Source organism: Lepidochelys olivacea (assembly GCF_965140295.1).
Source record: "Lepidochelys olivacea isolate rLepOli2 genome assembly, chromosome: 2".
Lineage (NCBI taxonomy): Eukaryota > Metazoa > Chordata > Testudines > Cheloniidae > Lepidochelys > Lepidochelys olivacea.
Window position 1 is genome coordinate 224,239,285 of NC_140412.1, and position 15,471 is coordinate 224,254,755.

Sequence of the window (15,471 nt, forward strand, 5' to 3'; positions counted from 1 at the left end):
GCTAGTGCTTTATAAACAGGAAGTGACCATATGATGTAAGCTAAATCATAGGACTGGAAGGGACCTCAAGAAGTCATCTAGCCCAGTCCCCTGCACTCATGGCAGGACTAAGTATATATGTACAATAAAAGCTTTCTGTTCAGAGGAAAGTGTGTCATCATATTCTGATAGTTGCATTGGTGATGGTGCAGAACTACCCCAGCTGGGGTACTAGAAGGAGGGAGCATTTGCACAATGTCTCCCAGAGCTCCAACATGGATGAAGGGGGGACGGTTTGAAACAGGATTGTTTGTTCCCCTCTGTGGCTGGCCAGCTTTGTTGGCTAATTAGAAAGGAGGAAGAAGTCATCCCCCACCCCCTTTTGGAGTGACTTGCAAATTGATGCCAGCATCATGTGTACAGGCTGCAGTGTTAGCCATGCCCCCTAAAAGGGGGCACAATGGGGTAAGCTCTCTCACCTGAGCCTTCCCTATATTTCTGTGCAGGCTCACCTGCAAAGTGTTCAGTAATCATAAAATGATTCTGCTCCAGATTAAGGCTACACAGTGGATTTAGATGCAATTAGACCAATATTGTATTTTACAAATGTCTTTTGATTATTAAAATCCTTGACAAAGGGTCATTAAATCCACAACTTTTGCATAGCCATTACACCTCAGTGACTACACTATACATGGAAGGTCTGAACTGTTTCAAATTCTGAAAGGTTCATGTACCCTTGAAATATTTGTCATTTTAAAAACAAGGAAAACAAATTAATCATGGGTAAACCAGTGTGACAGAATCAAAAGCAGATTGTAATTGTATATAATTGTGTAAACTGATATTATGGAAAACTTAGGTAATGGTGACAAATTTCTGCAGTTCTGTTACTGAGACATTTGCCATTTTAATGAGCATACCCTTCATTTGGTACTCTATCACTACAGCCTTCACAATTTTTAATATAATTTATTTATATCTGGTGGCAGGCAAGCCCTGGCCCCCATCAGACTTTTGTGAGTCAACCACCTGAGCAACCTTCTCCCTAAAATTTCTAAAGCCCATGTCTGGGCATTGGGCCAGCAAGGTGCACAGTGACTGCAGAACATAGGCCCCTTCTGCCAATCACCCAGTCAACTGCTCTTCCAGGATCTAGGCCGGGTAGGGATTCATCCCTTTGATGGACTGGTGGGTTGTTGTTCAAGGCAAACTCACTTAGCATTTTGTGGGTTTCTGAGTCTGAGAATAAAATTGCTTCATCTGTTCATAGGGAATGGGGGGGAAGTCAGAAGCCAAAAAAACTTCCCCTAGCTGCCTAAAGATATTTTCAACAGTGTCTTTCTGGTCATCCGGCTATGTCCTATTCTTACTTCCTCTAGGCAGCTCCCCACAGCTGGCTGAGCAGGACCCTGGCTTTCTGTTGCTTCGGGGGGCAATACGTTTGAAATGCAGATTCTAGCCCCTCCTGGAAAGCCAAGAAGCTGCTCTGACCATCCCCCATAAACCAGGGCAGTCAGTGGGTCACCATAGGATATGTCAGCATCATTGGGATTGGATGGGCAGCCTGAGGGATCCAGACTTGACATGGTCCCAAGGGTTCCTGCCTAACCTCCACAAATCCTGTCCATGATAACACTTGCCAGGTAGGGGGCCATCTGGAGTTAGTTGAGTGGATTCTAGATCTTAATCCAGATGCGAGGGACAAACCCTTTTTTTCCCTGGCAAACATCAACCTCCCCCGCCGCCGCCCTTGGGGAGGAAGGAGGTAACCCCAGGAATGGACACTGCTATAAGCAATAAAGCAATACTTTTAACTAAGCAGGACAGGTCCTCAATCCATATCAGGGGCAATGGCGAGAGGAGACCCCCTTTGGGAAGTTACACATATGCATTCCCCAGCAACAAGACAGTGTACCCAGTCCCCCACATCTAAATATATAGATTAATGCTTGTTGACCTGATTAAGAGTTCCAGTAGCCCCAGCCCAAAATGAAGTAAGACTCAATGCTTTGCTGTAGTCACTGAAGCTAGAATGTGCTGTGAACTCATTGAACAGTGAGTTCCATTTCATGTTTCCTGGACCATCTATCCCCATTGTTGATGAGTTAGTCCAGAGTTTTCAACTGAGTTCACCTTTTCTCTGGATCACACCCCTCTGCTGTGGCTCCAGGGTCCATCCAGCTGTTCTCTATTTTAGTCCAAAAATCAAACTGCCAATACAGTGGCAGCATCTTTTCCAATCCCAACCCCTGGGACTAGCTGATTGGCCTAGAGCCACCCATGTGACCATCAGCCAATCTCCTCTCTTGGTTTTGGAGTGACAACCTCCACCGTAATGAAATTCAAGACATGGGCAACCAGCCGCTTGTTTTTGTTTGAGAAAGACACTCGTCATCACCAGTGAAATTCCATTAGTCTGTTAGCCAATTTCCTGCAGCCATCCCACCCCCACAACAGAGGAGGCAGACCCTGCCGGATCTCTGGAAGGCAGTGTCCTCCACCACCTCTAGCCAATCAGAGCTTTCTTGAGTGGTCCTATGCCACCTCACACTTAAAATATATATAACTTTCTAAATTATTTTCTGTTGAGAGGGCTTTTCCATTTTTGCAGGTGCTGTATAGTTCTTAAAGTCCAAAGCAATTTTTACTATTCGTTAACTTTATTGAAAAAAGGTAAAAGAATCCACTCTTGATTTTGATCATTAATTTAAAATATAGAGGAATCTGTTGAGCACATATTGTACACAGAGTATAATTTTGCAGATTCCTGAGGAAAGTATAGGACCGAATTCCACCGGCCAACCTATTCAGAAGAAAATGGATCTCGCTGAGCTGCCTCATATTACATGTGGAAGCTTCTCATAATAAATGCAATAAGGGGTGAATCATCATTTTAAATCTCTTCACTATTTACTTTTTTCCCCTAAGAGCTATTTGGAAGGAGCAGGATCTGATTATCTGTGCTGTTGCCTTTGAAAAAATTACTTTAAAGTGAATATTCCACCTTGCAGCTACATATTGCCAGCCAGCTGTAAGCAACTGGGGCTCAAATGTACAAGTTGTACTTGTACAGGTATCCCCCTTGAAGGCAAATAAATATTTTATAGTTTAGACGTGGTGAGTGTGTTTCTGCAATTGCTTATTTTCAAACTGTGGTACAAACAAAATGGGTACAGTTTTCTATTAAACAAAAGCCTGCCTGCACCGAAAAAGGTAGATTCTCAAATTAAGGGATGCTCCAAGGTTTTAGCTCAGTCTCTGCTTTTAAAATTTAAAAAATAAAATAATGTCATTGTGAATTCAAGTTGATTGGTCTAAAGTTGATTGACTGAAGTTGATTGGTCTAAAGCAGTTCCTTGTGACAAAAGGCCAAATATAGTCTTCCTTCAAGCCCATGGCTTCCATTGGACTACTCATATAAGTAAGGATTCCCCATGTGAGCCAGGCTTGCAGGACTGCCTCACAAAAGTAGTATAATAAATATTAATGAAGAGAAAAGTTGTTTTTCACTAAAATTACGGTGGCTTCCCATTATGCTAGTGATGGTCTCTTCCTTATTTAAAGACCTGCCAATATTAGTGATGTAAGCATCATGGGATCGCAGTATAAAAACTAGCTTCTATCCTGCTTTAATGCTAGCTAAATATTAGAAGAATTTTAATGTTCAGTGTATGAATGTGAGGAACTAACATTAAATATTTCAAAGTTATTTTACTCATGTTAAACAAATATTAAAAGATGGGGGGAAATTATTATAATGTTCTATAACATTGAGAGTACCGTGCATTAATTGCCCTCCTAAAGCATGCTCAATGGATTCTATCACTATCCTGCCATTAATAGTCGTGAAGAGACATGGGACCAGATTCAAGGTTCTGGAGGGTCTGTGTAACCCTTGCTGAGATGTGCTGTGTTCCCACTCAAAGATTGGATGTACCGAAGGATAGGAATTTAGTGATCCGTATAGTGGTGACGGTATAGCAATTTAAAAAAGAATTGGGAGGATATTTTTCAGCCACCAGAACCAATAATAATATATTATTGACTTGGCCAGAATTCATAAGAGATTTTTCTGGGCTCAACATTAGAGGTTACCAATTTTACTATACTTAGTTTAGAAAAAAGACACCTGGAAGGAAAGAAAGTGATTCAATATATACCGTTTGATCCTAAATGTTACTTAGAGTCAATAATTTATACAGTACTTTTTATGTTTTTATCATTACTAATGATGGAGTAGTGCCTTTTTGGAAACTTGTTCATCACATGAAGCAGTTTCTGAAACAACTATATTTTATGTTTCTTTTATCTGGAGTCTCTGTTGTACAAATGAAGAAAATCTTGCATCGATAAGACAGACGGATTTACATGTGTTTAAGAATTCATAGTAGAGTGGGACAAATAATATATACAAATTGCTTTCATCTGGACTGTATTACAAATTCTAGGTATAAAGAGATCATCAGTATTCCCAGCACTCTACTCATAATAATAATTCATCTTCTTATAACTGTCATTTATTGAGTGGTGGCTTGGTGGTCGTATGTATGACGTCATTTACTTGGACTTTTAGGAGTGACATCATATGTACGGCTGCTAAACTGCTGCATGAGACATCACTAAAGCAGTTTCTTCAGAAGAAATAATACTGATCACTTATGCCATATGCCAAATGTCCTGATTATGAAGTTGTGAATTATTTATTTCTCTTTAATAAAGAATAATTTGTAATGCACAAGGTATTCTACTTTACTGAACATATTGACATTATTTGTACTTCCATCTGAAATAACTGATGGCTGGGAAATTTTTTCAATACATAATAATGTACTTACGGAAAATACAAACCCACATAGTATAGCAGATATTAATCGATAAAAGATTACTTAGTCTTGTTAAATATCTTTTATGACATAACAGATGTTAGAAAAAAAGCATCTTAAGGTTAATTCCAAAAATACCCAATTACAACCCTCCAAATCTAAATTTCCAAATTTAGATTTCTAACCAAATTCCTTGATAATTTCTCCAAGGAACTAATAACCTGATCCAATGTCCACTGACGTTAGTCGGAGTTGGATAGGAACCTATGTGACCTGTATGTGGAGCCTATATGTGTATCTGAGCCTATAGCTGTGGAAGAGTGGACCATAGGATGTTATGAATAAAGTCATTTCCCCTACTTGTCCCAAGTGACTTTAAAGCTTCTTTGTATGCAAATAAGGATAAGAGATACATAACCCTTTTTTGCAGTCTATGATACTTACTTAAGTAACCTCATAAAGAAAAAATTGAGGATGCAACAATAATACGTCACCTCATTCTAGATGTACCACCATTGACTTCAGTGGTCTTTGGATCAAGCCATTTAATACCAGAGTGGTGGGTGCAGTATAAGGTCCTTGTAGAGGCCTGTGTCTGTCCCTCCCCGTCAAGCCTGGAGGGAGGCCACGCCTCCTTGCTTCCACATCTCTGGAAAAGCTGGCTTAAAGGGGAATTAGTAGCCTCTGAGGCCCTAGTCCTCTAGGCAGAGCCAGGCATCAGAGAGTCTAGGTCCCTGGCCCTCAGGCAGGGCAGAGCAGTGCATAGTCTTGGGGGCTCAGGCCCTCAGGCAGGCCCCCCAATAGTCTCTTGCCTGATGTCCTAATTCAGGCACACGGCAGACAAACACAGACCTCTTGGTCTAAGGAGGGAAGGCAGCCATCCTAGGGGTGGGGTAAAGGGACCCAGGCTCATCCTACTCCACAGGGTCCCATCCCAAGGCCCTTACAGTGGAGTGCTCTGCCACTGGGTCAATGGGGATCCCACTACAACATGCCAACCAGCACTCTGGCACTACAACCAGACTATTGTCTGGTGTTCCTGGACTACTTCCTATAACCCCCTCACTGGGTACCTTCACTTTGTGCATGTCCTCTGTCTCCTCAGGGTACACAGCTAGCAGCAGTCCTAGCAGCTCCTCAGTGCCCTCTTTAGCTGGCAGCTCTGGTAGCCCCTTTAAATGCTCTGTGATGTAGAGCACAAGCCCCAGCAGTGGTGGGAGGTGTCTGTTTCCTTCACTGGCTTCATCCAACTGAACTGGAGGGCCCACCTTTTGTACTTCCTGTTTCGCCCCTCTGCTTCTGAAGGGGCAGGCATAGCTAGCCTGGATTTACCCACCAGGGAGTGGGCTGGGTTCCTCCCTGTCAGGCCCAGAGGGAGCCATGCCCCTTGCTACACTCCTATATACAATAGAAATGACTAAAGCTCCTGTTATAAATATAAAGGGAAGGGTAACCACCTTTCTGTATACAGTGCTATAAAATCCCTCCTGGCCAGAGGCAAAATCCTTTCACCTGTAAAGGGTTAAAAAGCTAAGGTAACCCCACTGGCACCTGACCCAAAATGGCTAATGAGGGGACAAGATTCTTTCAAATCTGGAGGGTGGGGAACAAAGGGTTTGGTCTGTCTGTGTGATGCTTTTGCCAGGAACAGATCAGGAATGCAGCCTCACAACTCCTGTTAAGATAGTAAGTAATCTAGCTAGAAATGCATTAGATTTCCTTCTGTTTAATGGCTGGTAAAATAAGCTGTGCTGGAGGGAATGTATATTCCTGGTTTTGTGTCTTTTTGTAACTTAAGGTTTTGCCTAGAGGGATTCTCTATGTTTTGAATCTGATTACCCTGTAAGGTATTTACCAGCCTGATTTTACAGAGATGATTCTTTTACCTTTTCTTTAATTAAAATTCTTCTTTTAAGAACCTGATTGATTTTGCATCGTTCTTAAGATCCAAGGGTTTGGGTCTGTGTTCACCTGTACATATTGGTGAGGAGTCTTATCAAGCCCTCCCCAGGAAAGTGGGTGTAGGGCTTGGGGGGATATTTTGGGGGAAGACGTCCCCAATGGACTCTTTCTCTATTCTCGTTTAAAAACGCTTGGTGGTGGCAGCATACGGTTCAAGGACAAGGCAAAGTTTGTACCTTGGGGAAGTTTTTAACCTAAGCTGGTAACAATAATCTTAGGGGGTCTTTCATGCAGGTCCCCACATCTGTACCCTAGAGTTCAGGTGGGGAAGGAAACTTGACAGCTCCAAAAATGTATTTTTCACATTTTGTCCTCAGACTTTTGTACCTGATTTTAAGAGACAGTGGGAGAGAGAAAAAAAATACTGTTCATACTTACAAAACATTGGTCAGATTTTCAAAAGTATGCATGCACAAATAAACTGTGCAAACCTACCTGATGTATGGACTAAAAAGATTGTGCACTAAAAAAACAAAACTGAGCTTATGTCAGTGACTACCTTTGAGAATCTGGGCCCATTGTATCAAAATGTTAATGTTCTGGTTTTTATCCAAATACAGAAAATATTTACTATATGCCATAAGGCAGTTTCTATTTATAAGACACTCCTAAGAAAGTCACCCCTGTGTTTTTAATTTCTCTGGATGAAATCAAGGGCCCATTGAAGTTGGTGAGAATTTTGCCATTGACTTTAATGGGGCCACGATTTCACCCTTTACATTTTCTAATGACTAGAGAATACAGTCCCATTTGTTACATTATAGCTTAATTTAAACAATAGATGATATAGATACAGATAAAATGCACTGTCCTAAATACAAAATTAACAAAGCAGGGTGTGAGATCTTACCCCATTTGTACACACACACACACTGCTGCCACACCCACACCCACACCCACACCCACACAAGACCAACAATCACAGAGTGAGGTGTTCTCCTTTAACTATACACCCAATGAGAGTTTTGCCATTATCTTCTTTGGGAACAGGCCTAGTCCCTTTGTGTGTGGCAATTTTTAAAATTGCTCTTCAAGAATAAGATGTCTTCTCTCTCAGAAATATCCTACTGACAAAAAGACTATCATCCCCTTTAAAAATGGCTTTACAATAGTAAATCATCGTGTCCGCACTTACTACAAGATCCCTTTAGTACATTTCCTTTCTGCTGGCATTTCTTGCTTTTAATTTCAAGGTACACTATGTTTCTGTCCTATGTAGCCTCGGTGAATGCACAGTCCTCTTTTATTTATATATATAAAAAAGATCATCTTGAAAAGGTTAGAAAAGGATGGCAAGATTTTTTAATTACTTAACATGTTCTTACTGTTCTAACATATAGATTTATATTTTCCCCTTTTACCTCATATTTGAATTTTTCTCTAAGTTGTAAGGAAAACTCTAGTGGAACAAACATGTATAGTTCAGGATCACAAACTTTTCAATCTCTTCTGGCATTGCTAATCTTTGAATTCATTTTTATCATGTTTGGCCAAAAAGGGGGTCAGATCATCCCTTCTCCAGGGGAAACCTATTTAGGGGAAAGGAAGCTCTATGCACAGAAAAATCAGGTGGCTCTACCTCCAAAATCTGCAGATCTTTCCAAATCTCCATGCATGGCAGGGAAGCCACCAAAAGCAGAGACCATTCATATGGAGGCCCTGTCCCTCTATTCTTTCATCCCATCCCTCTGTAGCCTTCCTTGCTCACTGAATGTTTTGTTAATTCCTCCTTGAAATTAAGTTAAATCCGCAACATCCCCTTTTTCCAACACCAGGGTTGGGTGGGGCTGAAATTAATGGCTACATGGAGTAACATGTAGAAAATACAAGTAGAGGCTTGCTGTAGCAATTGGACATTTTAATAGTATCTCTCTGAAGCATTGAATTAAATGACGTTGCATTGCTGTAAAATTGGTGTAAGCGTCAAATTCTTTGGGGCATTCTGATCATGGCTCTCCCAAGTGCCTCTTGCACCTTGTCACATCAGCACATCATGGATCTCATTTGGAACCATCCTAATGACTGATGCTTGATATTTGGTTGTTGCTGATGTTGCTTTGGAAGGTCTTTTGTGGGTCCCACTCCCTTTTCACTGATCTGGGGTACATTTACATATTTGTTCTTGGTTCTAGGCTTTCTATACACTTTAATTCATTTTTATCCAAGTATCCAAACGGAACCATCCAGACATATCTCACTACTGAGTGAAGGGTGTAGTATAAGTACCTAAATTTAAAAGAATAGAGTAGAACCTATCAAGAATATATCTCCCTTCTTCCTGTTTCAAACAATTATCTGCATATAATGAAGTAAAATGTGTTCTTCATCCCACTTACACTCCAAATGATGGCTGTTTGTTAGTGAATTAAAATGTTGGTAGCAAATGAGATTGTAAATTCCATTAGATATGGGGGCATTATAGGGCTAAAATGAAATAACTTGAAACAGGAGAATTGTGATAGAATACAATCTTTGCTTTCTGTAATTCAAACGCACTGTCCATGTTATAGACCATATAAAAGTGATCTAGTACTGTTAAATGAAACAAACATTTGAATGCAATAGTTTGTGGTATCACTTGAGCAATAAGGAACAAGTATTATTTTGGAGCAATAGGATGGTATTAAAATACCATTGAAAATTGTCATGTTTTCTATTTGTACAACTATAAATGCCTGTTTAAATCATCAAATGCTACTATAAACCCCGCAGGCTTGCAGTGAGTGACTTATAAATGGAGTAGATATCATCTAAAACATACTCCTGGGATCTTTTGTGGGAAAGCCAAAGATACATTTTGGTTTTGAGAAACACAATGCAGCCAAAAAGGAATCTTGTATTAAAGCCAACAGATTTGCATGCCTAGTCTCTAAGGAAAACTAGGCTTGGAATAGTAAAGGTTGGGTCCTACATTTTCAAACTTGGGTGCCTGAAGTTACACTCCAAAAAAAATGTATGCACCGAAATAAATGTGGCCTGATTTTTAAAGGTGAAAAGCACCCACAAATCCCTATGGGCCAGATTGTGATGGCTGTTGTGGAGAGGTAGGGAGTCGAACAAGAAAGGGACCATAAGAACTGCTCATTCCATTCTCCTCCCATCGGGAGCACATTACAAAACAGGGGTGGAGTAGGGTGGAGAGGAACAAAAGCCCCACGCTCTCTCACTTTAGACTGGCCCACAGAGTTGGTCTGGTGCAATAGAGGGATCAATCAGATCTTAATGGGTGGAACAAGATGTGCACTCCCATGAGCACTGACCCAGCACAGAAGAGATTTTCCCTGGCTGAGACAGTCTTTCCCTCATTCTAGTAGAGTAGTGTGAGTATGCCCTGTCCTCACACAGGGCTGTGGAATAAATGCCACAATATAGCCCATTGTAATCAAAGGGGGCTACATATTCTATCACTCAGAATATGAAACATTCCGTTGATTTATAAGATATGGCAATAAGATACACAATGCTGGATACAGTGGAAAAACCTACTTTGACTAGAAAGGATAGCTGGGAGCAGCTGCTTGTGGGAGGGCAGATTTTAAAAAGTACCTGTAGGCCAATAATACAAATGAAAAGTTTCTCAGCCTTTTCAAGGTCTCTAATGATTCTTTATGTTACCTAGTGTAAGGGAAAGAATGTGGTTAAAATGCTGAGTTTCTAGTGGAGAAAAACTACTATCTTTACAATTTGCTTTGCCAAAGATAAAAGTTCCATAAAAATTACTAAGCATATGTGCAGATAAAAGGCCTTTGAAGTAAGGATAACAGAGATTTCTGAACCTCATGTTTTTGATTTTCTCCTCCTGGTTTTACTCACTTTCATTAACAGATTTTCCTTTCTGCAGAGAATGGCTCCAAGTCTTACTTCTACTGTCAATTATACTGATCCTACATTAGAGCCTGTAGTAACTGAACATTCACCAGTACGACAGAAGATAATAGATTCACAGTTCAAATGCTATGAGAGAATGAACAGAGATCCACCATATAGAAAAAAAGGTAAAAACAAAAGAGGGGGAGGGGAGAAAAGCCTGTAATTACATATTTTCTGTATAACTGTAAAGGAACATTTCCTTCTGTGTACTAATATTATTATACATAGTCTTACTGTCTGCATTTGCAAAATATACCAATTTATCACCTATTGTATCAGTTTTAGGGAGAATAGCCCTACAAATGATCATAGAGAATGAACTATCCTCTCACCCTTAGAGATCATTCCTCCCTGACACCGTTGAGGCACACTGCATTGGCAATGCGGTGAAGCTTGAATTATTGCTGTTCATGCTTTGGGAACATCAGTCTTTACGGCTGTCAGTCCAGCACCTTTCACAAGTATCAAACCCACACAAATACTTTAAAGAGAGAAAATGTGACTAGCAATCTCTTCACTATAGATGTCATTCTATTTGCTTCAACTAGCCATTTCATTTTTTCATAATTTATTTATTGACTGACACCTTTCTGGTTTCTAAATTAACGTAGATGTTCTAAATGTACTGTGTTCTAGGTTAAATGTAACCATCCAGTCATAGGCATTATTGTGAACAGCTCAAAGAAACCTCTGCTGAAGCAAGAGTGGCTGGGTGAGCCGTAGGCTGCCAATTTTCAGTGGCACCAAATCATGGTCAAAGCGGGGAGTCGTGGTTTTTTTTAATTTGGTTCAATTTGTGTGTGTGTGTGTGCTTTTTGAAGGAAGGGTGGGCACATTTTCCATCCTGGGCGACAGTACACCTAAGGCTGGTTCTGTGGAGTAGTGGTCAAAAAAGCAAACAAAATATTGGGATGTATAAAGCAATGGAATGGAAAATAATGTGGGACGTATAATGCTGTCATGTTATAAATCCAGAAGCACCCTCACTAGGAATACTGTGTTCAGTTCTGGTCTTATCTCGAAAAGGATGCCGTGGAAATAAAAATAAGCCAGAGAAGGCTGACAAAATGATTACAGGCATTGAGATTTTATGTGAGGAAAGAAATAAACCTATTGGGACTGTTTAGTATAGAGAGGAGACAACTAAAAGAGGGCATGATAAGAGATGCAAAATAATGGATGGTACAGAGAGGGTAAATCAGATAGGTTTTTCTCATAATACAAGAACAAAGAATTTTGTTGAAATTGAAAGCTGACAAATTTATGACATCTATATTGGATTAAATAAGGTATTTTTTTACACAATGGATATGTAAACTAAAGGACTTAGTACCACAAAATATTATTGTGCCCACAGGATATTACTGAGCTCTGTGAGATTTGACATTTAGATGTTCAAGGTCTGATATAAAGTGTATTGAAGTCAGTGGAAAGGCTCTCATTGACTGCAATGGGCATAGGATTTAGGTCCATAATGAGAACTTCCATAGTTATAAGACAGGATAAACCAGTCATTAAGGGATATAAGCCCTTATGTGTCAGGGCAAAAGCAAAACTCTAATTGCTGGGCTTTAGGGGGAAAAAATCCATTATGGGCAGCTTATTCTATTAGACCCCAGTTCTGCAAACCTGTGTAGATTCACTTGTATAAAAAGTTCCATTGGCTTCAGTGGGATTTGTTGTGTGAGTAAAGTTACACAAGTGCTTAAGGATTTGCAGGATCAGGGACTAATTTGCACTGCAGGACTTCTTGCAATTTCCTCTGCTGCTGCTCTTCCGCAGACAGGAGATGGATGCTGGTCTAGTGCAGTGTGGCAACTCCTATGTGCCGCTGACTGACAGCTAGACTGAAGTTGTCATTTGATTCAGCTGGGTTTGATACAAGATATGGGTTTTTTTATTTCTTATGATGATGAGAATAACTGAGATGATTTCAACATGTATGAAATGATTTTTTTCCAGTTTGGTTCTATGAAGAAAAATCTATACGAAAAAAGACCTTTACCCCTCACTCCAATCCTTTAGACCTCAAAAAAAGGCCTGGAGCAGCATAAAGAGGCTCTAAATACCCTGTCAGCAGATTGCCCTGGTTCAGGAATTGCAGAAGTCGGCTATAATGCTGTCTTCTGAGGAGAGGATCCCTTGGTTTAGTGGATGTATCAGGAGCAGGGCTTCAGCATGCAAAGCTGCAGCAATTCCATGCACCCTACAGCCCATAGGGCAACCCAGAGAGACTGCCATAACTTAGACCCCAAGGCTTTATACTTCAGGAGCCTCTCCAGCCTTTGAAGGAGCCCAGGACTGGGAGGGCACACAAGTGGCTTAAAGCCGCCATAGTCTGCCTTTAAGTTGCAGCACAGAATCTCAATCTAAGTGATTTCAAGAGAAGCATTTCCCCCACCCCTCCTTCATTTTCAAAATTGTATTATTCCTGGGCCAGTTATAATTCATTATTCTCTTCTGATTGTCACTTTTCTATTTTATCACTTAGATGTGCATATCTGATATGTCCAGTGAAAAAAAATTGTCTTGTTGTTTTCCTTGAAGGAAAGGCTGCATAGTGTATTGAAAAACATCAGTGGTTTTTTTTTTTCATTTCAAGGCATGACAAATGTTTTAAAAATTAAAATCAAAGCCTCCTATACAGCCCAGACCGCAGTGCCTTTCAGAAATGTGTTTGAATTGCACTGTGCTTTTGCTATTTTTCTCTGCTTTTGATTTTACCAACTAATTCCTCAAGCTCATGCAAATATATTTCAAACCCTTGGAGAAGGGCAGTCAAGTGCTTTACAGAAAGAAACATAACTAACTGAGGGTATGTACTTCTATCCCACACTGAGGTAACATCATGGTTTGTTAATAACCTGAACAAGTAGTTCATTATCAACACAGATGTGCTGGAGAAAAATAAAAATACATGGATTCTTAGATAATAAGAAAACAAGTGATCCTAAAAAGAAAAATTGCACGGTAAATTTCAGCTGAAACATTAAATTTGAAAGCGTCCATTTTTAGACAACAGATCTACTGACTTAAAATATCTACTATGGGTATAGTTTCTTCAGTAGGTCAGTCATCTATTAAAATCTTTTTCCATCTGTTATAAATGCTGTCACTTTCTTTAAGAAGATTTGCTTCCATTGGGAGAGAGATACAAATGCACAATCACAATTAGACGCCCAAATCCCGTTAATTTCTAGTGTCGGTTAGGAGCCTAACTGCCATTTGTGCCTTTCAAAATCTCCCCCACCAACCATCAAAGGATTTTGAAAATTCATGTTACCCCCGATCACCACAGTCAATGACTCCATGTCCATTGACTTCAGTAGGTGTTGCAGTGGGCCATGGCAGTGAATGTTCTTTCTCCTGCGTAATCTGATTTTAAAATTAAAAATACTTCCAAAGCTTAGATTTTTAATTGCATTTGTTTCTAAACCTGCAGCTAGTGGCAGATTTATGTCACAGCATTCAAAACTGTGGTGTCATTTGTTACGCTATCAATCTGTGAACTCAGTGTAACAGGCTGTAAACTAGTTCTGATTTAACAATTAGAAGAGGGAAGTCAGGACTCAGTTGTGCCCAGACCAGAGTGGGTAGATAAGTATGGTGGGGAAAAGGGCTAAGGAATCTTCCCCACGCACTTCTGCTCCATTTCAGGGGCTGGGCATAACCCCATTAGGGAGCTTAGGCAGTGCTACCTCCTTATGCGCTAACAAGTGGTACTTGCCCAAGACAGGATTATAGCTCGGCTCTCCCAGGACTGCATCAAGCAGTGGGGCTAGCCTGATATGGGGAGGAATGTGTAATACAGCAGAGGAAGGGTGGCAGAGCTGTAATCTGCATCCCCCAGGATCATTTGGGAGGAGATCTGAATAAGGCACCGCTCCTGCACTGCACACAAGGGCAGGGGTTTGCCTATATGCATCATATTGCAGGACCTGGGTCTGTGTCTGCAACCTCTGCATCATGGGTAGGGCATCTGTTTTTTCTGAGTTTATTAATTTCTTAGGAGGGGGTGTATTTTTAGCAATTTTTGAATTGTATGTAGATGTCCAAAAATTGGAGGGAGGGGGATGTTCAGGACTTTCTCTTTGCATATATTGTCATGAATAATCTCTTTAATGTTCCTTAGTGTGCTTTAAAGTACTATTGTTTCAAACAGCACTACAGTAAAGTGCACTAGGAAATCTTTAGTGGACACCTGCAGGGTCTACACAGACCAGTTCATGCACCCCACATTAATGTGGTTTAGAAGTCACACCCTGGTAGTCCACATTACAGCAATAATGCAAACAGATGGACATCGTACCAAAAGGACTGAAGGTAAAAATGCAAACACATTACAGCTCTATGTAGACAAGCCCTTAGATACCATTTCTGGTGTTTTTTCAGTGTTTATTGGCTAAGTACCAATTTTATTTTCTGTTTGCTTGTTTGTATTGGAGCTTTTGTTGATGTCTGTTGGTTAAAACCTAAGATCAGAAGCCCTAATCATGGGCTCTGACATAAAAGCCACAGTTTTTCCATTAGTGTTTAATATAGAAACCTACATATTCAAAAGTGGCCTTTAACTGGGCATGCCTCTAAATTTTTAAAATTCCAGCTTTATACAATCAGGGCCTGATTTTCAAAGGTGTTGAAAAACTGAAGGTACATGTACTACGCATGTGACTAAATCCCCAAATCAGTTAAGCACTTTAGCGTGTGCTTAAATGCTTTGCTGAATATGAATGGATTGCTGAACTGGGACTTTTGGTTTTGCGGGATAAGGCCCTATATTGGAAGTTCTTTTCAATTGGCGAAAAAGCATCACTTTTCAACAAGAAGGACACCA

At 40.3% G+C, this 15,471-nt stretch overlaps 1 protein-coding gene across 1 annotated transcript in view; it reads left to right on the forward strand.

The window, feature by feature from the left end:
• The window catches only part of CALCR (calcitonin receptor), a 278,935-nt gene that overhangs the window by 148,752 nt on the left and 114,712 nt on the right, over positions 1 to 15,471 (forward strand). The window contains exon 3 of the mRNA XM_084620901.1: positions 10,609 to 10,762. Within this exon, the coding sequence (XP_084477027.1) occupies positions 10,609 to 10,762 (154 nt within the window). The remainder of the gene's footprint in view (positions 1 to 10,608; positions 10,763 to 15,471) is intronic.